We start from the raw sequence: 27338 nt of genomic DNA on the forward strand, positions 1-27338 counted from the left end.
TGTGCATTCTAGTCTCTGTCAGGAAGTTAGAAAAGCCATTTGTTATTTTTTGCAACAGAAAAAGGGCTCACCTCCTTCTCACACACAGAGTGTGCATCTTAGGCCCCTGCTACAAACTGAGCCGGGGCCAGCCAGTCGAGGGGTTCCCCTCCAGACTGGTCAGTTCCCACAAATGGTCAGCCACCAACTCCTTAGCCATTCCTTGTTTTCGAAAGAACCTCAGCCTGACCTCTTGAAACCAATTCTCTGTCTCTTTTATTAATGTGTTAATTATTCAGCTGATTTATCCTGATCATCATCACACCAGGTCCCAGGTGAGAGTGTAGGATCAGAATAATAATAATAGCTGTTATTTATTCAAAAGTCTGTTAATGGCCAAGCATTGTTCTATGTAGATGTACATCTGCTACCTCATTTAATTCCGAACAGCCATATTTGTCTGTGGCTCTGTCACTATTCTAATGATGAAGAATGTGGGTTTTAGGAAAAGAAAGTAATTTTAAAATGTTTTTTTTTAATAATGATATATTATCAATAAAAACAATCATGACTGAGCATGTACCACATGCCATGCCTAGAAACTTCCCTTGTGTTACGGAATTCTCACCACCACCCATGAATTGCATGGGAGCATAGCCCCATTTCATATATGGGAAAGCTGAGGCTCCGTGAAGGGAAGCTGTGCATGCCAGGTCACACAGCCAAATAACGAGGGAGCCTGGATTTGAACCTAAGTCAGCCCATTCCCAAAAGCTGTTACCTACTCACCCAGAAACATCTATGTGCCATTCTCAGCCTTCAGGAGTCTTGAGCCCGGGCACCTTTACAACCTTTAGGTTCATTTCCCACCAATAGTGATAAACGTTTAACAGCCTTTGAGCTTGTGTTTTGGATGTTTAATTGAAAGCTGTAATAGAATTCCTTCTTTGTTGAGCAACACACGAGAAATTTCTGAAATATCAAGTTGTGGTTTTTTTTTTTTACTAAGTAGGCAGGTAAGGAGAGCAACTCATCCTTGCTGACCTGGGTGAAGTCTTCCTGAGGTGGTCCATTCTAGTCTTGGCCATTCTGAGACTTGATATATATATAGAGAGAAAAAAGCTTTCAGAGCCTGGGGGTCTGGGAGTACTGAGTGGAGGGGTATACAGCACGTGCCACATGCGTGCTGATGGACTCTCAAGGGGTTCTTCACCTGGAAGGGGGTGAAATACCTCCCTGTTGGGTTGACAGGGCAGGGCTGTAGCAGACTTCCACTGGCATGGGCATGTGAGGTCAGCACAGTCACTGCTTTGTAGAATGATGTCCTCCCTCCAGGGATGAGCCAGAGATGCCTGGACTGGTGAGGGCCCAGCAGTCCCTTGGTTCTGGAGGGTCCCACACAGGACAGCTCTCTGACATGCAGATAGACTCTGCTTCCACACTGCCACGGATGGGGCTGGCTCTCTCCCGGGGTGGCAGGTTGTTGTTTTTTTTTCTTGAAATAGGTCTGTTTGCAAGATCTTGTTTATATTAGCTAAAATCAGAATTTCCACAATTATTGATAATTTCTTCCCTCTGGATTACGAGGTGACAGCACTTGCCCATCAGGACAGCTGTGCAGAGAGAGAGGCCTCTCCGAGCCAAGGATGGAGAGGAAGGGCCCAGGGGAGGTAGTTAAACCAGCCAGACTTGCTGAGTTGGGGTGGAAGGAAGTGGCATTCAAACTGACACCAGGCTCCTGATAGGGTGTCTAGGGGGAGAGTGGGCAATTAACTAAGAAAAGGGGCAGAAAGGGAGCAGAGTTGAAGCATCCAGAAGCACGCCAGGAAAAGGTGAACCACAGCCTCATCCCCTGGGCTTCTCTGAGAGGTACTGTTGGCCAGGAAGGGCTAGGGATTGCCTTGGCATTTCCCCAAGGTGTGTCGCGGTTAGGGGCCCCGCTCCGGGGCCTCCGAGTCTCTGCAGTGCTTCTCTGCCCGCAGGCACCTATGTCGGCTGCTTCAGTGACAATGGCCAGGACAGGACTCTGAAGGGCACTGTGTTCTTTGACATGAGAAAGATGACCGTCTCCCACTGCCAGGATGCCTGTGCTGAGCGGTAAGTGTGGGGACCCAGACCCTCAACCGCACTGGAAATAAGATGAAGAAACGTTCCCCGGGAGGTGGTGAGATTTTGGCTGCCAGGTGGCTGTCAGAGTATAACTAATTAGAACTTGGTTGATCAGATCCCAGTTGTCCAGAAAGAGGAAAGTTTATTGAGGAGGCAGCAGGGGAGTGTGGAAAGAGCCCTGGGCTCAGTGTCAGGAGACCAGGGTCCCGGGCCTGCTGTGCCAGGCACTTACCATGTGAGCTCTGAGTCCTTTTTCCTTTCCTGGGGCTCAGTTTACTTATATGTTTAAATTAGGACAGAGGGCTTTAACCTAGATTTCTCTGAGGCCCTTTCTCACTGGACAAGTTTAGTTTATTGTGTTTATAATGAGATTGTTTTTTTTTCTGCTATGGCTAGTTACATGCCAGGGAATGGTCCCTACTCTTAAGTCACATGCCAGGGAATGGTCCCTACTCTTAAGACTCTCACAGTTCACTCTGCATGTGTGTGTGTATGCACATAGATGTGTGCCCGTGCATGCTCACACACAGCAGAGGGTAAAACAATCAGCAGATGGTTCAGTTCATTTATTTCAGTCACATTATATTCTTTCATATTTGTTGTGTCATAAAATCTCACCACCTTCTACTAGGTAACAACTAATTATGCCCATTTTATAGGTGGAGAAGCTGAGGCCAGGGAAGGAAAAGAGAGAGTCCCTGTCAAGAGTGCTTCAGAGTCTAGATGAAACTAAAACTGACACGGACACAATCTCATTTGGTTTTCCTAACAGTTAAGGAAATTGAGACTTATGTGATATTCAGGGTCATACAACCTGGCGAGGGGCCAGATGAGGATTTAGGAGCTTATGTTTGGGTCTTCAATTTGGGTTTTTTAAAACCTAGGTCCGCTGAGGTGGGATTTTGAAAATGTTGACCTCTTTTCATAGTTAAAATCCTGTGTGAGATATTGGTTCCATTGGCTGTCTTTCTTTAGAGGCAGCATTACGACTGGGTAGAGGTGGGTGGGAACGGTCTTTGGGGGAGGCAGGCTGGCAGTGGGCCTGTTTGTAACAGGGGGAGGGCAATTTGGATCAGTGGTGGCTCATAAGAGCAAACAGTTAAATTTTTAAATGTTATAAGCCCATTGCTAAACCATCAGTAGCTTGAAATCATCTAAAATAGGAGTATTTACACCACAGAAATTGGCAAGTGTCACCAATTAGGGCTCCTTCCCTCCCACACTGAGAACCAGTTACCAGCACACCGCTGTCTGTTACCATGGATAACCCCGTAGGAGACAAAGCTCAGGGCTGACAAGAGGAACCAATGGGGCTGAGTCAGTTAACTTATCACAAAGGAAAGACTGCTCCCCAGACTTAGGCAGAGGACTCTTAGGTCTGGCTAAGACTGACCCCTGAGGCCAGCCACCTACTGGTGGATGTGGCCTCCGCCTCCTCACCCAGACCTAACCTCAGCTTCAAGCCCAGCCCTCCTTCTGGGCCCAGACCCAGCTGTTATTCCTCAATACAGACCTCAGTGCTATTAGGACCCCAGCCCTAGCTCTGGGCCAAGGGCAGCTTACCCCATGCTCCACTCTTCCTGCAGGTCCTATGTCTATGCTGGCTTGGAGGCCGGGGCAGAGTGCTACTGCGGGAACCGGCTCCCAGTGGCCAGCGTCAGGCCGGAGGAGTGTAAACACGAGTGCAAGGGGGAGAAGGGCTCCGTGTGCGGCGGTGTCGGCCGGCTCTCTGTGTACCGAGTGGACGAGCTGCAGCCGAGCTCCAGGAAGCGTGAGTGTGGCCCCCTCCCCCTAAGCTCTGGCTGCCCCTTCTCTCCGCTGCCCCTGCCTGTGGTTCCAAGTCCGAATTACTTGGAACAGAAACTCTGCCTTCCCTTTCTTACCACCTTCCCTGGGCAGGCTCCTCACGATGGGGCGTGGGAATAGAGTGCCAAAGGTTGCTTGAGTTCATAACTGAGGCACATCTTTCTTTGTCCCCTAAAAGAGAGAGAGAAACTGATCAGGAGGCCTGGGGCCTAGGCATAGGCCTAGGTATGTCTCAAACATGCTGTGCAGCCTCAGGCAGCTCGCTTTCCCTCTCTGGGTTTCAGTCTATTTTGTAAAGTACAGAAGCAGACCTAGATTTCTAGCAATGGGGTGGACCAGATAATCTGGAAGTTTCCTAGCTATAAAACAACCTAGAAAAGGTAGATAAAATTCAACAAACACCATCTTGCATGCATAGCTGAATGAGCAGAAAGTTGCGCTTGTTCCAGAAATGCAGAGGGAACCAAACCTCACAGTGGTAAGATGAGAGTCGGAGAAGATGCTGTGCAGCTCCGGCCCCCGCAGAGGGAAGTTGCTGGTCTTGGTGGCCAAGACTGAGGTTTTACGTCCACTTAGAACAGGATAGGGAAGCCGATGGAAACCTCTGCATTAAGGGGGATTCAATTTCACTGAAGTATAAATCAATAACGTTTATGTTTTTAAATAAAATATCACCTACTAGTTCAGAAATATAAAAAGAAAACTTGTCTGTTTGACCTGAGCTTTCAGGTGAAAAAAATATTCTTCCTAAGATTTTGAAATTGTCGGTCTGCATTTGGATGAATTTTGAGGCTCAGATCTATACAATCTGCCTGGTCCGGAAACCTCCAACAGGGACATTGGCTCTGGACCTCCGAGACGTGCCAGCAGAGGCAAATGCAGCCCCTCTCAAGAGTTGTGCCGCCAACCCTGGTGTAGAGTTCCCATAGATAAATTCTCACTGGAGATAAGCTTACAACTAAGTACAGAAAGAACCCAGGAGCAAATAATCAGCCATGAGGGAGTGGCAGCTGATGCTTCAGACAGTGACACTGAACCCCCAAGAATCTCAGTGCAAAGTGCTTTCCAATACAGAAAACAACTGAGGGGGCCCAGCTAGATGTGTCTGAAACTCAGGTTTGTCCTGATTGCAAGCTGATGAGCCTGGATCCAGTTAATCTAGTTCTGAAAGGCTTTTTTAAAAATAAATATGGTTGCACACATTTGCATGTCCGGGGCCATCCTTTTCATAATTGGGAGGGGCTGGGCTGAGAAGAAGTCAGAGCACAGGAGACCGGGCCCCCACCACTGGCAAGGGTGAGATAATAGATGGTAGAGGCACAGCCCAGCATCCGGGTGCACTGACTCGTGGACATAACCGCCTCTGGCTGTGCGCCTGGTAGCAGGGCTCCAGGACAGCTAATGGACTAGTGCAGAGCCCAGGGAAAGAGGGGACTGAAAGGGTCAGAAGAGGGGACTGCCGAGGGGTATCTGGGAGAGCTCTCCTAGCCATGAATGTTGGCCACACAGTACAGAAGCCTGGCTGTGAGATGCATGGTGACTGTATGTGGCGTCAGAGTGATGGGGAGAGTGGCTCCGTGCTCAGGCCCAGCCAGCTCAGACGGCTGAAGTGCTTGCAGTCAGACAGGATATATCTGGACACAAGGGCTCCAGATGGGGGAGCGAGGACAGGGTTTGTAACCCTGGCAACACATTCTTTATGGACTCGCTGATGAGACCACTCACTCCACAGATAGTCATTGACACCTACCCTGTGCTATGCTAGTCCCTGTCCTGGTGCAGAGGTTGCCATGGTGCATGGATCTATTAAATTCTGCTCTGTCACCTGGGCATTCAGAGGGGCTTCCTGAGGACCAAACTGTTCCAGACTGTCTTCATGAATCTGATTTCTTTGGGTTCCAGCAACATTACCCCCCCCCCCCGATCCCTCCTCTCTGCCTGCCAGCAAGACCAGGTCTGTGTGTGGGCTCTGGGCTGCCCTGCCAGCTCCTGCTTGCTCAACCACTGACTCAGACATCACTGTTTTGTTTCAGGTTCCCTAATGGTTGAGGGTGAGTTGGCTCAGTTACTCAAACCATTGTGTTGGTTAGACTCGATGTCGTGGTTAATGTTGGGAACAGTATGATAGCTGTCCCTTTGGGCAGGCTGTAGAGCCCGTGCGGTTGACCTTGGCCTTCCTGCTCCCTTCTCAAGGGGATAAGCCAACAGGATCTCTGTCAAGAGGTGACCAGGTGACCACCCATGCGAAACTTCAGCTTCTCACTAGCAAGGAACACTCACAGGATTAAGAGCCATGAATGTGCTGCTGGGTTGGGATCAGAGGTAGGAACAGAGCAGTTCATCAAGTACTTTAATTAGGAGGCATCCTTCTGTCTGAAGTGGCCCTTGGGCTGTGTCACCAGGGAAGCGAGGAGGGAGGAGGGTATGGACAGACTGTACTAGATGACAGCCTCTTCTCCGATAGTCACTCAGTGACGTCTAGAGCAGGGGTCCTCAAACTACAGCCCGCTGGCCGCATGCGGCCCCCTGAGGCCATTTATCCAGCCCCTACCTCACTTCCAAAAGGGGCACCTCTTTCATTGGTGGTCAGTGAGAGGAGCATAGTTCCCATTGAAATACTGGTCAGTTTGTTGATTTAAATTTATTTGTTCTTTATTTTAAATATTGTATTTGTTCCCGTTTTATTTTTTTACTTTAAAATAAGATATGTGCAGTGTGCATAGGGATTTGTTCATAGTTTTTTTATAGTCTGGCCCTCCAACGGTCTGAGGGACAGTGAACTGGCCCCCTGTGTAAAAAGTTTGGGGACCCCTGGTCTAGAGGCAGCCGATTCTGCCATCCCCAGCATGTCCTGTTGTGTTCAGTTCATTCATCCGCTCAGCCCTTATTGGGCACTGGTATATGCCAAGGTCAGGGCTGGGTGTGGGGAGCACAGGGGCAACCCAGATGCTGCCTGCCCCTGGAGCTCTCTTTTGTACCTCCCTGTGACCTAGGACTGGCTGGGATCCCCATGACCCCACTCACCTTGTGCCCTGCCTGTGCACTCACCCTACTTGTCACGTGCCCCAGAGCCTGTCTCTCTGGTGTCTGTCCCACCCCAGAGCAGCTGGCTGAGGACCACAGCCCATTGTAGCTAGCTATTTGGTCTTTTCGGGGCCCAGTCACACCACAGAACAGGAAGGAATTCTGTGAGCCCATCACTCAGGCCTTTACACCAAGGCCAGGGCAGGAAGGTGGTGTGGGAGACACAGCCACATCAGGGCCTGGCATGTGGGTGCACGTTACCCCTCAAAACAACTCTAGCTGCCGGGCATTATGTAGGTGAGGAAACAGAGAGTCTCTGGATGCATGACACTCAAGTTTCAGAGCAAGTCACTAGCAGTGCCAGGACCTGATGACAGGCCATTAGGATGCTCAGCCTGGACAGTTTTCTTGGCACCAGGCTGCATTCCTTCATTTGTGCCCAAATAGGTTGGTGTCCTGATGTCGAGACCACTGGTGATGTGGTTGATCAGATGGTCTTCCAGACCCGGGGTGTGATCCTGCTCTGCGGTTTTGCATGGCACACCCTCCCACCCTGGTGCTGGCTGGTGAGAGGGTTTCTGCTGCCAGCCAAGACTGGCAGGAAGAGGTGCTGAGCCCCAGGACACCTTGTGTTCAAAGGAACGTGGGATGAGAATCAGGATGCCATCTAGAGACACTCCAGTGAGTCTGGAAGAAATACAAGCAGTTGGTGCTGGAACATCCCGGAAGGCTTGTTCGGCACCAAGGAAACCAACTAGGGAGTCGCAGTTTCCCACCAGAAGGTCTGGAGAACAGCACGGTCAGAGGCTTCCTCTGTAACATAACACAGGCTGACAGAGTCTTCGTTCCTAGAATCGGGTGAGAGTTCAAGATGGGGGGAGGCAGCCGTGGTATGACTCAATGGCATAGTGAGAGGCAATGTGGCAGGATTTCAGGTTTCCAAATCTACTTCCTTTCCACACATTCACAGGGAGGTCATAGACTTTTTCAGACTGTCATCCTCTTGGGTCACCTAGTGCAGAATCTGACACGTGACGGATGCACAATTCGAATTTGTTGAGAGAGGAAGGATGGATGGGTGAATGGGCACCATTCTCCAAGAGCTGGCAGGAATAATGAGACCTGAAGTCAACAGGTTCAGACAAATGGCCCCTTGTCGGTGGCCCTGGGTGACCAGGTTCTGGCGCCCAGTTTCTCTCAGGAGCTCGGCTTGACCCATTCCGGGAGGTTTGCCTTCTCTGATTTGAAATCTGCCCTTCCTGAAGGTAGTCACACCTGTTTCAGGGTCCGAAGCCACCAGGTTTCCTTACGATAGGCACCAACAACCATGCGTGCCGTCTCTCACCGGAGCTCCATTTTCTCCCCTAGGGAGGACAGTCACGTACCGTGGATGCTTCAGACTGCCAGAGAACGTCACGCACGCCTTCCCTGACTCCCTGATGCAGACCAATGTGACCGTGGAGATGTGTTCGGGATTTTGTTCCAAGAAAGTAAGACCATTGATAGTTCACAGTGATCCGCCATGTGCAGTGTGCTCAGAGAGGGGGCAGGTGCTGGTGCCGGGCTACAGATGTCTGTCCGCCCCCTGAGCAGCAGGCCATGTGCAGACATCACTGAGGGCGCCCACTGGGAGCTGTTGATAAGGCCGGAAATTCCAAGCTGGGTGGGAATTGTCAGCAAAGGTTGTAAAAACTGAAAGGATCATACCTTTCCCAACATGAGCTCTTGGCACAAGTGTCAGATGCTAAATTGACTTGGTGTGGAAGCAAAAAGATGCTGGCTCAGGAGTTGGGGAGAGCTGACGGATTTTCTGTTATATATGTGCTGACAGTGTTAGGCCATGACTCTGACTTCAGGGCCTACAGTCACTTGGGCACCTTTGGTTCAACCTGGACTGAGGAAGGGAGTGTGACTGTGCAAGGGATGGGCTGGGCACCAAAGGCCATCGTTCTTGTGTCGTGTGTCAGCTCTGGGGTGGGAAGGTTAGCCGAGGCCAGACAGGGTTGCAGAAGGCAGGACCGGGGATTGTGAAGCGAGGCTGGGGGAACCAGAAGGCTGTCCAAAGAGCTCTGAGATCGGGGGCTGGAGTCCGGCGGTCTCCAGATTGGTCTGGACACGGCAGCCCTAGAAATGACCCTCACGGGCAGCGGGCTGGGGTTTGGGGCTGCTCCTATGTGCGGGATTTCAGTAGCCTTGATGGAACCGTGGTACCCGGCAGTGTAACAGAATGGGGCTAGGAGAGAGGAGGGCCATAGCAATGATGATGATGATGATGATGATGATGATGATAGTGATCAATGGTAGCTAACATGTATTGGTTATTTATTTCAAGCCATATGTTAACCCATTTAATCCTCCTAACAACCCTGTGGGATAGTTGCTATGATTGTCTACATTTTGCCCATAGGGAAACTGAGGCAAGGAGAGCTTGAGCTGCCTGAGTTCATTTAGCCAGTAAGAGGAGGAGCCAGGATTTGAACCCAGTTTAGCTCCATAGCCTGCTGGTGGTTTGAAGGGCCCCAGTGAAGGCAGATGTGGTTGGACATGAAGGAGCCTGCCCTCCACAGGTGCCCCCACCCTCCCTGGGAGCTGCCTTCCCTCTGTTCATGTGTTCTCAGCCCCCCGAGATGCTTCCCTCAGAGGCAGGTGGAGATGAGGCCTTTCAACTGTGCTCTCCTCTTGCACACGTGCAACCTTTGAAGTGGCACTCTCGCATGTCCAGCATTTCCGAAGCCTCTGCCAAGGATGTCTGGGGCATCAGGGAATCACGAGACACATACAGCAAGCCCAGAATAGTTTGTTGATTCTCAGACATCTGGCCTGGGATCTCTACTTCCCCTCTCCCCATTGTGGGAACAGAGCCTGGGACAGAGGCAGCCGGGACACCTGCTTGTGTACGTGCAAGGAAACCAGCTGCTTCCCAGGGCTGCCTTCACATCTGCAGTGGAGAGCAGGTTCCTGGGGAGCCCCCACTGGAATCAGAGGAACTCAGCTGGGCCAGACCAGGCTGAAGGCAGGCCTCCTCAGTCAGTGCTGGGGCAGGTGTCCTCCTGTGTGCTGGGCACTGTGCTGGGGGCCTTCCCACCACTGTCTGCTGTACTCCTCCCAGCACTCCCTGAGGGGAGATGCTCTGATCCCTGCTCGCTGCAGAGCCAGTGCAGCCTCACACACAGGCATGGAGTGACTGGCTCCACAGCCCACTCTTGACATCACGCCTATGAGTTTTTATGCTAATCTCTTTGTGTGACATTGGGGGAAGGAGGGACCAGGTGGGTGAGTGCAGAAAAGAAGCAACAGGAGAGAAGAGACGAGAGGACAGGACAGGAAATGGACATCATCGCTGTGTGTCCTTAGTGTCTTAAGTGATTTTTAATAGGTAATGTGCTCACATGGAACACAACAGAAAGACACCAAAGTGCTCAGAGGAGAGAGGCTTCCTCCCACCCTGGTGTCTCACCCACCTAGTGTCAGTCCTTCCTTGGAACTGACCCAGGGTCCTGACTTCCTGGGTCTACTTTCAAAGTGACTCTGACTATTCAAGCAGTTGTTCCTTTCGAAGTCATTATTGCTTTACAAACCCACAGAGGGTAATGAGCAGCTCACCACCTTGTACTGGACTCTTCCTGGACACTGTCTCTTAGTAGGCACTCCGTGTAGGCGAGGAAAGCGCTTTCCCAATCTTTTACCCCATTACACGGATGTCCTATAATTTACTTAACCAATCTCCTGCTGTTACACATTTAGCTGGTTTCGATCTTTTGCTTTCATATGTAAGGCTTCAGTGACTCCCCTTGTGAGTGGGTTGTTTTGGGCCAGTGGATCTGAGATAGAATTCCAAGGCATTGCCAGGTCACAGGCCCTGTGTCCTTGTCATGTTGGTAAACTCTGCCATTTCGCACTTGGCTGAGGTTGTGTTAATTTGACAGCTCCACCAGCAATGTATGAGAGAGAAACAAGGCACCCCTGCGACTCTTCTTTTAGGGACAGTGATTTCAAAGCAGCATCCTCGGGAACTTTGGGGGTGCCTCCTCCCGGGCAGCCCACGAGGGCCCAGGGATTTCTTCATTGTGATGCTAGACAAACCTTGTGAAGATTTAAAAACTCTTCAACGTCTATTTTCAGCTTTTCTTCATTTGTGCTGGCACAGAGCCACTTTGCTTCAATTTCACACTGGAGCATGTGCCAGAGCTAGCTGCCGGCTCCTAGTCTCTTATGCCATTGTGCACGCTAGAACCTTGTGCGTCTCCTGTCCTGATGTGATTCAAGGACAAGTGACACGCGCAGCTCGCGCTAGGGCTGGTGGGAATTGTTCAGGTCAGAATGGGAGGAGAGGGCATCTGGGGTTCTCAGAAGTGGCCTTTGCCCTCAGGGCCTGTTTCTCTTCCTGGCCTCCCCGGTATTGTCGGATGTGGATGCAGTGGGAGGGTGGGTGTTTCCTCCAGCCCCATTGTTTAGATGCTGGGGAGTTTGCAGCTACGAGGAACAGTCATTATTTACAGCTTTAATATTGAAAACAGGTCTTGGCAGGGCACATTTAAAGAGATGTGGCCAAACACAACTGCTGACACAAATGGGGGGGGGGGGCAGTGCCAGCAGAGCTCAGAGGTGTAGGAGACCCAGCCCCCTTCATGAGGTGGAGCTCACGTCTGGGGAGGGGGCTAGGACAGGACCAGGCAGAGTGAGGTCAGTGCCTGATGGGAGGAGGGAGGCATGGTGGTAGACTTAGGAGGAGGACTGCACCTTTTTGAAAGGGTTGGAGCCAGAGGATGTGGGGCAGTCAACGGGCAGGCAGATGAGAATTGTGAGGGGTGCATTGCAGGACGGGGCAGCTGTTGAGCAGGAGGGGGCTGGCAGAAAGCAACCCAGGTTAAGACCCAGAATGGTGTGGTGTGGAAGGGGGGGTGGGGGGGTGGAGACAATTTTATGGGCCTTGGATGCCTGCCTCAAAGTCCAGATGTTTTTTGGTGGGTAAGAGGGAGCTACTGAGTGTGTAGCAGGGAGAGGGTGATATGCCCTGTGTAGCACTTCACAGCTGTAGGTAGGATGCACTGGAGCGGTGTGGAGCTGTTCTCTGAGGATCCCTTTGGAAGGCAGCCTTCCTCAGGGCCACCTTCAGAGACGCCTTGGCAAAGCTTAGACAGAAATCAGCCTGTGAGCTAGCTCTGGGTTTAGGGATTCCAGGTAAGGCAAGGATGAGGCCCCAGATGTTACTTATCCGAGGAAAACCACCACCTACCCAACAGAGTGAGCCTTTGGTTCCCGAGCTGTCCATCACTTCTCCCTCATTTCGCCCTATGGATGTTGGTGTACCTTGGGCTCAAGCCTTCTGGAGTTCCACCCCCCCACCCCCCTGCCCTGGGCAGCTCTCAGCTCTGCAGTTTCCTGGCCAGGGTTTTACGGGGGCTGTGACTTCACTCTAGAGCAGGGTTTCTCAGCCTTGCAACTATTATTTGAGGTCAGGTCACTGTTTTAGGATCTGTCTGTGCACTGTGGGACACAGCATTTCTCTAGCCCCTACCCATCACATTCCCACAGCACCTCCCCCCTCAGTTATGACAACAGAAACTATCTCCAAACAAGGCCTGATGTCCCTTGTAGGACAAATCGCCTCCTCACCCCTCTGTCCATAACCACCACGCTAGAGGGCCAGCTTGAATGTGTTGGCTCAGCAGTACCCAGGCGTGGCCCACGTTCTCCGTGAGCCTGAATCCAGGTGAACCATCCTTTTTCCTAATCATTTGGTGAGGATGAAGAAGCAAACTCTGCCTCTGGTATTGAGCTTTGGGGGACGTGAGACCAGCTGGAAGTTCAGCTGACCCAGGCCTGCAGTGACCAGCGACCTATTTGCCGGAATGGTTTTCTCTCTCCTACCCTGGATGCTGACAGCCAGTGAAAGAGGTGACTTTGGGGACGCCTGGCCATGCTTCCCTGCCCAAGCCCTTCCTCTCCAGAAAGGCCAGTAGCTCCGAGGCTGTGGGGCTCACCCAGCGGAAGCTTCATCTCTTCCTAATTTGGCTGAAAGACCAGCTTGATGTTCTATGCTGTGGGAATGGCTACATTGAGCCACCGCCATACAGTGGACTATAATACAGCCATTGAAAATGTTTTCAAAGACTTTTATGATGGAAAATGCTCACAGCAGAATGCTAAATGGGGACAGAGCTAAACATGAGGGAGGGGACTAGGGGCTTAATTAGGGCTGGCTGGGCTGCAGCAGATGTGAGAGGTGGGGCTTGGAAATAGGAGAAGAGGGGAGCCCTCCTTGCAGTGCCCAATTCTGAGTGCTGTCTGGAGTTCATTTGTAGCCCCAGATGAAAATCTCTATTGTTTTCTGCTAGTTAGTGGAAATGGATTTGGGGAGCTCCAACAGTGTAGTTTGACAGAAAAAGAACATTCGGGGGAATATCAGCATTTTAAATGATCTGACTCTCCGCCAGCAAGAGGGACGTGACCAACGTAATGCGCTTTTAAACACAGTAAAATGATCTTGTCTAACCATTCTGTGGTTGTATTGGAGAATGAAGGAAGCCTGCTGCTCATTCTCAGCGTTCAAAATCCCATCACCTCCTTCCATCGGTTGATCAGAGGTGAGAATGAGGAGGGAGGAGAGGGAGCTTAGATATTTGCATTGCTACCAGTTCAGATCTTGGGGGGGGGGGTAATTTTGAAGCCTGATATTTGTGTGCAAACCTAGAGGCCATTTGTGGGAGTGTGTGTTCGTTCCCACTGTGGGCCGCTGAGTGAAATCTAACACCATCTGTAAATAGGTGACTTAACGTGTGAAGCTTCACCAGCTATTATGCCTTGTAATCTGAAATTGTATCTGCCAGCCACTGCTAGTGGTTCTCCAGAGACAGGAAGCAGAGGGACAGGCTGGAGGAGAGAGAGGTGTTACCCTTTCTTTCTGCTCTCCTTTACCCACTTTTGGGTAAGTTCTTCATCGAGAATATTAATCTCCTGGATGTTTTCCTATTGACATTTCTTCTAGGGTTTTATATTTGGCCATTTAATGGCGGTGCGAACCCAGCCGCCTGTGAAATGGAAAAGCACCCGTTAATGTGGAGCCTGTTTGTTCTCTGCTGGGCGGCCCCTGTGGCTAAATCCACTTGGATCCCGACAGATGCTCTCTATCCTGGTGGACTCGCCACCTCCGCGGGGCACACAATTTCACGCTCTGCCAAGGTTGGGGCTGTCAGAGTCTGGGTTTTGTGAATTACTACCTAGATATTAAGATTTTTTTTTTCATTTTTCTGAAGTGAGAAGCGGAGAGACAGACTCCCACATGCGCCCAACTGGGATCCACCCGGCATGCCCACTAGGGGGCGATGCTCTGCCCATCTGGGGCGTTGCTCTGTTGCAACTGGAGCCATTCTAGTGCCTGAGGTGGAAGCCATGGAGCCATCCTCAGTGTCCCGGCCAGCTTTGCTCCAATGGAGCCTTGGCTATGGGAGGGGAAGAGAAAGACAGAGAGAAAGGAGGGGGGGAAGGGTGGAGAAGCAGATGGGCGTTTCTCCTGTGTGCCCTGGCTGGGAATCAAACCCAGGACTTCCACACACCAGACTGACGCTCTACCAGAGAGCAAACCAGCCAGGGCCAATATTAATGATTTATCAAAATGCTGTTTAGTTGTTGTTGCCAAAATGCTGTTTAGTCATTTCAATAGGTGACGGATAGGGTGTGGCTTTGGATTTCTTAAAATTTATGTAGTAAAACTGTTGATGTTATACTGTGTGTCTTTAAAGAACATTTATTTTTTCCCCTTGGGATGTAGGGAGTTACACAGGTTTTATTTTAGAAAACTTGAGAAATTTTTGGAAATGTAGAAATAAACTTAAAACTCACTTGTAACTACCATGTCAGAGAAAAATACAGTTTTGCACATTTTTGGTGATTTATTCTAGAGTCATATACATATACATATAAATGTATACCTATAGCATCTGTTTTTAATAAATTGAATCTTTCATTTGTTTCCTTTTCTCATGTAGTGACTCATGAGCTTCTTTTTGCCATGTTGTGTCCTTCATGGCTACAAAGTGTTACATCCTCTACTGTTGGACCTTTCGCCTGTTTCTTTACTTTTTTTTTTTTTTTTCTTTTTGCTATTATAAACAGACTGCCATAGAGAAACACCCTGGTGAGTAACCCTTTGAGCGTGTTCATGATTCTTTCCTGGGCTATATTATCAGATGCGGACTTGCTGGTGCAAAGGATCTGTATTATACATTTTTCTGTGTGCTCTTATAAGACTTGCAGTACATTTTGAGCAGTGAGTCACCTGGCCCCATCATTCTGAAGATGATAGGAAGGCAGCTTTAGAGTCATAGTGACCTAATATGTACATAGCCCTGCTCTGCCCCTTGCTCGTTTAGTGGTCCTTCCTGGTCAATCACGTAGCCCTGAGCCTCAGCGTCCTCATGTGCTGACCGGGATGGGTGGCGGTGGCCGTGCCTCACCAGACTGTGAGAAGGAGTCAGTGACTGTGCACATGAAAGAGTGCTGTGATCAGGGTGTCTCTCGCTTAGTGAGGATTCCACATGATAGGGTGATGATCATTATTATTCTGCTCCCCTGTTTCCTTTACTGTGCATAGGATGTTTGAGGAAGTGCCTGAGATGAGGAGCTGGTCCTCTCCCATGTCAGGAGAAATCCAGGCACCTTGAGATCCCGAGAGTGTGGTGGTTCTGAGCCATACAGTGTTTAATGGACTCTTCTTTCTTTTTCTTTTTTTTCTTTTTTTTTTTTTTACAGAGATAGAGAGTCAGAGAGAGGGATAGACAGGAACAGACAGACAGGAACAAAGAGATGAGAAGCATCAATCATTACTTTTTCGTTGCACATTGCGACACCTTAGTTGTTCATTGATTGCTTTCTCATATGTGCCTTGACCGGAGTCCTTCAGCAGACCAAGTAACCCCTTGCTCAAGCCAGCAACCTTGGGCCCAGGCTGGTGAGCTTTTGCTCAAACCAGATGAGCTTGCGCTCAAGCTGGCGACCTCGGGGTCTCGAACCTGGGTCCTCAGCATCCCAGTCCGACGCTCTACCACTGCACCACCGCCTGGTCAGGTGGACTCTTCTTCCTGATGCGTGTTTGGCTTTGACAGGAAGGGTGTTGCATAGAGAGGGGCTAGTGGATCTACTCTCTGGGGGCTCTGTGTCTGCAGAGAGCCACTGCCCAAGGGAACATCCCATAGAAGCCCCTCCAGACACTGACATTTGCCTCAAGCAGTCTTGAAGCAGCAGCTTTGAGGCTGGATTCCTGCAAGGGGGCTCTTCATGTGAAGAAGCACCCACCCCACCCCATGCCTTTAGCATCTCCTGGACTCGGGCCAGAAACATTGCTGAGGGTCTCCTCACTGACAGATACTTCACAAGCATTTCATTCTATCCTCAAACTCCCCTTACAGATGCAGAAATCAAGACTCAATCCATTCTCATTTAATCTCCCACCTGTTGACTCCAAAACCTATAATCATTAAGCTCTGCCCCTTTTATAGGTGATAAAATCAAGGCTCAGAGAGGCTCAGGAGCTTGTCAACACTGTGTAACCCGACACCAAGCCTGGTTCTGGTTCCACCTCCCATAGCTGCCTCTCCAAAGCCCACAGGCCCCACTGCAGTCAGACTCCAGGGGCTTCAGGTGGGAGGGAACAGGCTCTCGGTACCAGCTGACAGGTTTTCCTTCAACTTGACATTTGCTCGGAAGCACCAAAAGCAGAAGTTGGCCCCGTATTCACAGCCACCATTGTGGACATCTTCAGTCCTTTTTTGTGTCTTGAATGTCGGACTTTCCTCTGGAGTGAAGGGAATGGCCCTGGAGGCAAAGATGGGTCAAACTTAACGGCTGTGCTGGTTTGCAGATTTCATCAAAAATCCATGCATTCATATGTTTGCCTCCAAGGAATTGAGGGTCTGGTGTGGCAAAGCCCTGAACTGAACTGGACCCCACTCACCCAGATAGTTTGAAGTCTTGGGCTGCTCGCCACCTGCCTCCAAGCCTCAGTTTCCCCTTCTGAAGCTTAAAGTGCTGATCTCTGAAATTTCTGTAATTCTGTGTAAGCATGGAGATCCCAAGAAGGGTGCTCAAGGAGAAATGAAGATGGAGATGAGACCCAGATGGGCCAGCTTGTGAGAAGGTTCCTCCCTGGGGCCTTGCTCCTTGACCCCTTGGCCAGGACCAAGCCTTTGCATGTGGATCCCACCACCTAGACAGCCGGGTCCTGACTGTGCCATGACCCGGCTCCAGGCTGGACGCCCAGCCTCAGGCCAGAGATGAAGTGTCAGGATTAGGTTGTGTATCCACCCTGCCCCCCGACACAGGCTCAGCGGCTCCCTCTTTAACCTCTTGTCTACTTTATTGAAATAATCCCACATCAATGTTAGTGCTTCCTCTTTCTGCTTTGCTTTTCCTAATCATTTTCTCCCTTCTCTCTGCGCGCGCGCTCTCTCTCTCTCTCTCTCTCTCTCTTTGTCTGTCTTACTAAAGCTTGGGGTGGGTAGGGGGAATGGGAAGTTAGCAGAGAGATAAGAGTCATCAGTATTTAATTTTTATGGAAATCATGTCCTGGAAATCCCCAAGGGGCTGAAAATTGTTCAGTGTTTTCATAATCCGTTGATGTCGCTGAAGCGGTTATGTTGTAAATAAAACCACATTACTGTCTGCAGCTTGCCCATCGCTCTGCAGACACTCAGAAGCTTGACAGTTTATTCCACTCAAAAAGGTTTGGGTCACTGGTGGGGGCAGCCTGTGCCCAGCCCTGGGATAGAGGACCATGAGGGCATCGATGTCAGCAGCACTGCTTCGGCCGGCCGGGGAGGGAGACAGGGCCAGCTGCCCTGAGCAGAGAATCCCAGAACTGAGCCCCCTGGGGTCCCTGATGTTGGGGAAGGTTTGCTTAGATGCAGCGTCTTTCTTCTCCTCCCCCATGCCCAGGATGAAAATCACCAACAGAAGGCTCATGTCCAAGTGCCAACAACTTTGGAGGGAGTTGGGATCTGTAAAGGACACTCATTCATTCGTTCATTCATTTGTTCATTGGTTTGTCCATCAGACATTCATTAAGCATTCACCATGTCCTAGAGCAGGGGTCCCCAAACTATGGCCCACAGGCCACATGCGGCCCCCTGAGGCCATTTATCCGGCCCCCACCGCACTTCCGGAAGGGGCACCTCTTTCATTGGTGGTCAGTGAGAGGAGCATAGTTCCCATTGAAATACTGGTCAGTTTGTTGATTTAAATTTACTTGTTCTTTATTTTAAATATTGTATTTGTTTCCGTTTTGTTTTTTTTACTTTAAAATATGTGCAGTGTGCATAGGGATTTGTTCATAGTTTTTTTTATAGTCCAGCCCTCCAATGGTCTGAGTGACAGTGAACTGGCCCCTGTGTAAAAAGTTTGGGGACCCCTGTCCTAGAGAATGCAGCAAAGCTCACCAGACACGGAAATCCCTGCCTGCATTCTCGGGGATGGAGGCAAGCAATAAACAGGTCAGTAAGTAAAACAGATCATTTGTTGAATGCTGACAAGTTATGTGGAGAAAAATGCAGCAGGAACTTTAGGTGTTAACCCATGAGAAATGAAATAGTTCTTGACTAGAAGTCCTAAACACGAATGTTCATAGCAACTTTATTCAGAATAGGTAAAAACCAGAAACAGCCCATGTGTCCATCAAGTGGATGAATCAACAACTTGGTACATTCACACACAGAATAACAGTGATGAGAAAGAACAATCTACTAATAGATAAAATGACATAGGTGGATTTAACAAATGTATGGCTGAATGAAAGAAAGCAGACCCATAGAAATAGACATTGGATGACTATTTACAGGACATTCTAGAATAGACAAAATGAATCTGGTGATAGAAATCAGAATAGCGGTTGCTTTGGGGGGAGGGTGGGCCTGACTGGAAAGAGATGGAAGCAACTGGGGTGAAAAAATGCTGTGTGTCTTAGCATGCATTGGTCAAGACTGGCTGAACCATACACTTAGGGTCAGGGTATTTCATTGCTGTTATACCTCAATGTAACAAAATGAGAAAGCATGGCAGGGGAATAGGGTGGAACAGGGGTAGTAGGTGGACTGTTACAACTTTAAATGGGGTAGCCAGAGAAGGCTTCATGGAGAAGGCAAGTTGAAGAAAGTAAGGGAAAAAGCCACGAGGGTGTCTGGGTAAAGAGCATTCTAGGCAGAGAGAACAGCAAGTGCAAAGGCTCCAAGGTGGGTCTGTGACTACAATGGCCAAGGACCAGTAAGAAAGCTAGTGTATTGGTTACCAGGGCTGCTGTAACAAAGTACTACAGACTGATGGGGGGGGGGGGGCTTAAACAACAGAAACTTATTTCTTTACAGTTCTGAAGGCCAGAAGTCTGAGATCAGGGCATTGGCAGTATTGGTTTCATCTGTCCTAGGCTTGCAGATGACACCTTGTCTGTTTGTCTTCATATGGTTGTCCCTTGGTCTGTGTGTGTTTGTGTTCTAACCTCTTCTTCTAATAACCACACCAGTCAGATTGGCTTGGGGCCCACCCTAATGGCCTCATTTAAACTTAATTACCTCTTTAAAGACCCTGTCTCCAAATGCAGTCACATTCTGAGGTGTGAAGTTTAGGGTTTCAACATTGAAATTAGAGGACACAATGCAGCCCCTAACAGTCAGTGTGAGCAGAGGAGGGACAGTCAGATGGCCGGGTGTTCTCCCCTTTGCAGCTGCCATGTGTGACCACGCTGCTGGTTTCCACTTGCTGTGGGGGAGGTGTTGACCTGGGAAGAGGTAGGATGAGGACTTTGTGGCAGAGGATGGATGGTGATGGTAGAGGCCGGAGGTTACAATTCCTGTGCTGGCTTTTCACTGGCTCATGTCCACAAAACTGGCTTCCAGAAAACCGGTGGTGTTCTGATTGAAGGTCCAGACACAGATTTTGCTTTCTGCACAGAAAAGGCCTGGTGGCCCCAGATAGGTAGCATCTAACTGGACATGCTGCTGGTGTTTGTTATCCTTCGTCCACTCAGTCCCAAATCCCTTCTCTTCAGCTCTGCACTGTGACAGCAGCCTGGGCTGCCTGTGCTAGATTGTCACTAGAGCTGACATTGAGGATGGCAGTGGTTGGGGATGTGGCTGATTCCAAAATTAGGGCCTCATTGTGGCCACTGCGTCTTCCAAGCAATTCTTTCTGTATGTGCCTGACTGATCAAGACTAAAGGACCATAAGTGCTAACTAACCAGGGGGAGGGGCTTCTCACCTTTCCGTGATCCTGAGCTTTCGCAGCCTTGGAGGGGAGCCAAAGGAAGGAACTTTAGGAGACAAACGGTTGGTACACTGGGTGTGAGGTGGTCTGGGGCCCACCTCTAGTGCAATTAAAGGCCTTAAGAGATAAAAGTAAGGGTGCCCCAACTATGTGCCGGTTCTTTCTCGTGCATTATCGTCCCCTCATTCTCCCAGCACTCTGTGAGGTGGGTATTATTATCCTCATGTGACAGATGAGAGAATCACGGTTCGAAAAGGGCAGTTACTTGCCCAAGGTCATACAGATATTGACTTATGGCAGGAACTTGAGTTCAGGTCTTCTGGAAGATAAGCCTAATGCTTCCTCTACTACCCAATGCTTCCTTCCTCTGACACAGAAGGCCACGGAGACTCAGAGCAACCGCTCGCCTCCATCCTCCGTCCCTGTGTTCAGCCTCTGTCGGGAAAAGCTTGGGGATCGATGTCCCAGCCTCACTGCCCTCAGGGTGGGCCAGGGGAAGCCAGTGAGAGGGCCAGAGGGATCCGAGATCCTCCCACTCTTCCAGACAGACTGATTCATGGAATGTGTCCATTTTATAGATGGAGAAACTGTAAGGTTCCAAAGGGGAAGCGCCTTGCTTATGGTCCCATAGAACATTTAAGAGTTTTTCCAGTGCAAAAGGGGGCTCCGAGCTCTGGAAGCAGAGAGTGCAGCAAGATTTTGTGTGTGTGGGTGTGTGTGTGCGCGCAGGCAGGTAAGTGTGTGTAGTGTGAGAATAGTGCAAATGTCTGCCCACCCCCAGCCCCGTCCTTTATGGCAGCTCAGCTCTGAGAGGCAGATGTGGGCCTGAGCCCTGGTGAGTGTCCGGGCGGAGGCAAAGCTGTCCCTCTGCCTTGAGGAAGGACAGAGAAGCAGGGAGGGGCTTTCCGGGGGACTGCTTGGCCCCCCGGGAGAGAACTCAGTCTGCGCCCACAGAAACACAGCGTGGGGGTAGCGTCCATGGCATCTCCTCCTCCCCGAAAGTTCCCCCTCCCCCTCAAGTCTCTCCCCTCCCCTTCAGGCTCTGCATCTCCCTCCTCTGGCCGGGACACCACCTCTGTTTCTCCTCTGAGATCCCAGGTCTTGCCAAGCCACACTCAGAAAACGCTATTGATTTTCTTATTTATTTATTTATATATGAGATGTCACTGTGGGCAAAAAATACAGAGGTTTGTGTGGCGCTTCCCTCGACAGAAGTTTTCTCTGCCCACGGCCTCCCTCTCACGTGCACACTGCTAGACGCCCTCTGCTCTCCTGCGTGCCCGACGCGGGATGGACAGGCAGGTGAAACCGGGCTCCGTGTCCCGTCTAGTGCCCGGTTCATAGTAGGCGCTCTGTGAGAGAGGTGGGCGGAGGAAGTTTTGAGTGAGCTGAAGCTGATGCCCACAGGGTAAGGTGGCAGAGGGTGACCCACTCGTCTGTGAGAGCACCAAGCATGGGCTGGGCCCAGTGACAGGCAGTTAGGACCCTGCTCATCTAAGCCTCATAATAAATGTGCAAGGTGGATTTTAGACTTTCATTCAAAGGCAAAATTCGGAGAGCAGAGAGATTAGCACCCTGCCCAAGGTTACTCAGCCTGTAAACCCAAATTCACATTCAGGCCTCCCAGATGCCAGCGCCCCAGCTCTCCTCGTCGTGGTGCATGCGCCTCCTTAGGGGGAACAAGAGCCCCGTGTAGGAGAGCGCCAGGAGCGGGTGTGGCTGACCCCCGGTGGGGCCCCTCCGTCCTCAGGAAGCTCCCATTGGGCTCAGTACTCTGGTGGGCTGAAGTCGACTTTTGTTCACCTCCCACCCCGTCCTGGAGAGATGAGTGTGTGGGAATCTATCTGTCCGTAGCCTTGAGCCCCGCCCTGCAATGAGCTTCAGGCATAAGGGGTGGTTTGTATCTCTTTCTAGGGCGACCTAGCTGGAATTCCAGACATCACTCAGGGCTCTCAGTCTACTTGTTAGACCTGTGACACATTAAGACCTAACTGCCCTGTGTGGATTTATCTGTCCCATTCTGACCCTCATACACATTTCCTCACATGGATCCCACTGTCTGGAGTGCCCGTCCCCACCCCGGCGCTCCTGACCACACCCTAGACATCACACACGTCCAGTTCAGAGGTCTGCTCTATGCCTTCTACACTTGGTTCACCCTCTGTCATGTGCCACACTCACTCTACTGTGAGTGTTGACAAGCTGGCTGGGAGCTACTGGAGGGCAGTAGTTGTCTCATCGAGTTGTCTCCCTGGGCTTGGGCACAAAGCCTGGCGCTGAGAGGACGGACGGACATTTCTGTTGATTCCCTATAGCCAGCAGGACATCCACGGGCTCATCCGACACGTGAGCTACAGGAGGCATGGCCCTTGCATTCACTGGTAATGCTTCTCTTCCTCTTCTTGTCCGGCAGGAGTTCCCCTTGGCCATCCTCAGAGGCTGGGAGTGCTACTGTGCTTACCCGACCCCACAGTTCAGCCTGCGGGACGCTGTGGACAGCTCGCTGTGTGGCCGGGAGCCTGAGGCGCAGAGGCTGGCAGAGTATTGCGAGGTCTACCAGACCCCTGTGCAAGGTGAGCCCCCACCCCAGAGGTAGACGCGGCATGAAGGGCCCTCCTCCCTGGGCCTGCCTGTGGTTATGGCATTTGGTCTGGGGGGTTGGAAATGTTAGCCATGGCTGAGTATGCAGTCCTAGGATAGGAAGGGCATCTGTGTAACAACCTGGCATCTTCGTGGATGGTCTCTTCTTGGGATAATGGGATGGAAGAGGCCTCTGCCAGACTGGACGCAGGATGCAGGGCTCAGTTTGAAGAGCACCTGGCCTTCACCTGAATCTCACTGAGGATGAAGGGGTTTTGAGGGAGAAAGGAAGAGCAGAGTGGCTGAGCCCACAGGGATAGTAATGGCAAGGTGGTGGCATTGGATGGCATGAGAGCTCGGTAAACACAGGGACCTCGGAGGCTTCTCTGAGCCAGCCCAGGGCCTGGGGGCCAGTAAAGCTCCCGGGCTGTGATGTGTGAGCATCTAGTGTGTCCCGCTGACCTTAGGAGCTGATGGAGGAAGAACAGAGGGGGAGGAATGTTGCCGCCTTTGTGAAGCACCTACTATCACTCAGCACAGCCTAGGGACGTTGGGGTTTTCACCTGATGATTCTCTGCAACCTGGGGGAAGGAAGAGGAGGCACAGAGAGCTTATTTGCCTGAAATTAGTGCAGCAGATTTACTGTAGGCTGTATCTGAGTGTGCAGCACTGGTCAGCCCAGCCACGGCCCCAGCCGCCTCCCCTGGAGTTATCTGCGCTGTGCCGATAACAAGGTTTGGTCATGACCCTGGAGACGGAGCAGGGGCTGAAGGTCCATAGGGGGCCAGTTTGCACCACATTCTTGCATGGGCTTTGGAGGCCTCATTGTTGTTGGGCTTTCTGTGGCCAGCCATAGAACTGTGCACCCAACATGCAGGTGGTAAACCTCTTCCCCTTTTTTTGGGTCTCAGGTTATACTTCTTCTATTAAGTGGGAGTCTTGGATCAGCAGTTTCTGTCTAGTGGAGTCTATGAGTCACCACAAGGGTGAGTGACCCTGAGATGACTTTTGGCTTTCAGACACCCGGTGCACAGACCGAAGGTTCCTGCCCACTAAATCCAAAGTGTTTGTGGCTTTGTCAAGCTTCCCAGGAGCTGGGAACACCTGGGCCCGCCACCTCATCGAGCACGCCACTGGCTTCTATACAGGAAGCTACTACTTTGACGGAACTCTCTACAACAAAGGTGCGTGAAGGCGGCAGGAGAGAGGGGAAGGGCAGCTCCGTGGCCGACTCTCCCTGCGGAGCACTGGAGCAGTGCCTGTCCCACTGGAGTGTGTGGGAATCTCCCAAGGGCTTGTTCAATTCAGCAGCTTCCTGGGCTGAACCTCAGAGCTCTGGTTCAGTTGACCTGATCTGGAGCAGAGAAAATGCCATTCCTAATGAGCTCCCAGGTGACAGGCAGCCGGGGTTATGCTTCAAGTGACAATTAGAGATCCATCTGGATTCAAAGGGAAAGCCTAGTAGCTTAGATTCCCTCTCTAGAAGCATTTCTTGGATTTTCCTTACTTTTCATGACCTCAATAATTAAGTGAGACTGTAATCTATTCACTCCTTTCTTTTTCTTTCTTTTATTATTTTCTTTTTAGGCTAAGGGTAGCTTATCAAAATGATATTTAAAAAAATAATAATAATAAGCCTGATCAGGCGGTGGTGCAGTGGATAGAGTGTCAGACTGGGATGCGGAGGACCCAGGTTTGTGACCCTGAGGTCACTAGCTTGAGTGCGGGCTCATCTGGCTTGAGAAAAAAAAAAAAAAAAAAGCCCACCAGCTTGGACCCAAGGTCGCTGGCTCAAGCAAGGGATTACTCGGTCTGCTGAAGGCCCGCGGTCAAGGCACATATGAGAAAGCAATCAATGAACAACTAAAGTGTCGCAACAAAAAACTAATGATTGATGCTTCTCATCTCTCTCCGTTCCTGTCTGTCCCTATCTATCCCTCTCTCTGTCCCTGAAAAATAAGAAAAAAGAAGAAAATTTTAAAAAGTCCCAAAGTCTTCAAGAGTTTTATGATTTCTTATCTTATAGAAATAAGAGGCCTTATTAGGCCAAGTAAATGAACTTAAATAGCTCGAGTTTGTGAGCTGTTTTAGAACTATGGACCTCAGATAAGTCAGGTGGCATCTAAATTTGGTGAAATGTATTTCTCTGTTTTCAAGTGTTACCACAACTTCTCTCGGTTTTTCTTAACTGGAGTTTGATTTAGGAAAAGAGGATACTATCATAAAACATCCTAGAGAAAACAGAAACTTTCTGAGCTTGGCAGTGGGTTCTGGAATCACCCGTGACAATCTTGGTCTGGTTGGGGAAAACACAAGGTTGTTCATATAACTCAGCCCCACTGTCCTTGGGAGGCTTGTGTGTCATGGGCACCTATAGGTGAAGTGGCCAGACGAAGCACAGGGTCCTGCCCATGCTGGCCTCGTCCCCTGGGGACCACCCTTTGTGCGCAGGCTGCAGTGACCCACCTTGTTCATCTGGAAAGCCCCTCCCTTTCTCACACAGCTGCCTACTTTAGTCCACAAATGTAGAAGTGGCCCCACAGTTCGAATAGCCACATAGACAGGTTCAATGACACTGCCTCAAAGTGGCTTTAGAAATACTGGTACATCTTTGAGTCTACAGGACTCAAAGTTAGATGTAGCCACTGGCCTCAGAGCGCTTACAGAACAAGGACACACAGAGATGCAAATTTCACAAGGCAGCTCTCAAGGACACACAGCCATGTGGAGAGAGCCCAATGCCAAAATGCCAGACCTGTCCCGGGTGAAGATGGTTGGAGTTATAAGGAAAAGTGGCCCCTGTTGAAATAGGCTGAGACAGTACAAAAGGCACCCTGGGTCTCAGGTGTCAGAGAGATCTCATATTTACTCAGCCCCCAGTTGGACTTCATTCCTGGACACTCCCAGCTGTTTGACAGAATGAATCAAAGCAAAGACTTCTGGAGTTTTATCCATGGCAGAGATGAGTTTGAAACGTGTTGCGTTTCAGTAGATGAACCCAGACTCCCAGATTCAAAAGAGACTTGCAAATTTCCAGGCGTTTGTAGATACAGATGCTTCCCAGCCATTCATGAAAGGAGTGCAGGCTTATTTATGTTTCAAAGAGCCCAAGATAAGCTCATACATATTTATGGAGTATGTCCCCAGAGCTGGCTGGCATAGCTATGCTGGGATGTGGTCAGGAGACAAGGTCGGGGGACATCTTTCCTGGAAGTCAATACATCCTCTAATTAGTCCCCCCTAATACCTGTTTCCATAAGCCCCTATGCTCTGTCGAATACTTGGGCTCTTTCTCTACTAGACCGTACAGTCTAGTAGGGATCTAGTCTGAGTCTTGATCCCCAACATAAAGCCCAACACAAAATGAACACACAGTAATTGTTGTTGATAAATATGTATGGATGGGTAGAGTCTGACCTTCTCAGCCAGAAGTCTTTGAGCTCAGGCACCCAGTACTGGCCCAAGGGACCCAGGAAAAAGGCAGGCCGCCCCAGCCCAGAGAGATTGTTCCATGGAAGCAGGGCTCTCTGTTCATAGAAAACTGGGCCCTGGGTTCTGCAGGAACAGGCTTAATCATTGAGGATGAGACCTTGGCCAGACCTGCTCTGGGGTCCCAGATAGGGAATTTCCATGGATTCAGGGCTGGGGCCCTGTTACAGGACCATGGCATAGGTCAGAGAGAGGGGTGACAGCTGCTTACAGCCCGTGAGCATAATAATTGGAATCCAGCTTCTCCTGTGAGGAGATGGATGGGAGCCAGGGGCCTCTCAAGGACACATAGCCACGTGGAGAGAGCCCTGGCTCCGTTTTGTGGGGCTCTGAAATCTTAGGCAAGGCACACACCCAACCTGAACCTCAGTCTATTCAGTATGCCTGTAGCTGTAGCTGATTAATAGAGTACTTGCGATGTTCATGTAAAATCGCCAAGAAAATTCCCAAACGAATGCATCTCTAGCGCTTAGAGATGGGGAATGGCCAGGCCCTCTGACTCCTGACTCTAGGGGATCTGTAGAAGGTGCCTTACCTCCTTTGTCTAGCAGATGCCATCTTTCCCAATGCTTGCTGTCACAGGCAGGGTCAATCCTGTGGTGGCCGCTCCTGTCAACCATCCACAGGCCCGCCCAGTGCCTCTGCTTGCCATCCACAGGCCTCTCTTATGCCCCTATTGTCAGCTTTCTCTCGGGGATGCAGTTGGCATTTGGATTTGTCTACTGCCATGGCCTTGGGGGCCCCAGCACGGCTTCCTCCAAAGCAGACCCCTCCTTTCTCCCGGGCAGGATTTAAGGGTGAGAAGGACCACTGGAGGAGCCAGCGCACCATCTGTGTGAAGACCCACGAGAGTGGCAGGAGGGAGATCGAGATGTTCGACTCAGCCATCCTGCTTATCCGAAACCCGTACAGGTCCCTGGTGGCCGAATTCAACAGGAAGTGCGCTGGGCACCTGGGCTACGCAGCTGACCGCAACTGGAAGAGCAAAGGTGCAGAAGGGGGCAGCAGACAGGGAGCTCACTGCAACTTTATTCATGGAGTCAGACTGCTGATGCATACTTACTGAAGTCCTACTGTGTGCCAGGCATGGGGCAAGGCACCG

The 27338-nt window shown here is 50.5% G+C and overlaps 1 protein-coding gene across 2 annotated transcripts in view; it reads left to right on the forward strand.

Annotated features, from left to right (window-relative positions):
* WSCD1 (WSC domain containing 1) overlaps positions 1–27338 on the forward strand; it is a 46159-nt gene that overhangs the window by 13298 nt on the left and 5523 nt on the right. For both annotated transcript variants that reach the window (XM_066262937.1, XM_066262939.1), the window contains exons 3-8: positions 1962–2076; positions 3675–3859; positions 8287–8408; positions 22581–22740; positions 23767–23931; positions 27025–27225. In XM_066262937.1, coding sequence (XP_066119034.1) covers positions 1962–2076; positions 3675–3859; positions 8287–8408; positions 22581–22740; positions 23767–23931; positions 27025–27225 — 948 coding nt within the window. The remainder of the gene's footprint in view (positions 1–1961; positions 2077–3674; positions 3860–8286; positions 8409–22580; positions 22741–23766; positions 23932–27024; positions 27226–27338) is intronic.

This window comes from Saccopteryx bilineata, chromosome 2 (genome assembly GCF_036850765.1).
Source record: "Saccopteryx bilineata isolate mSacBil1 chromosome 2, mSacBil1_pri_phased_curated, whole genome shotgun sequence".
Classification (NCBI taxonomy): Eukaryota; Metazoa; Chordata; class Mammalia; order Chiroptera; family Emballonuridae; genus Saccopteryx; species Saccopteryx bilineata.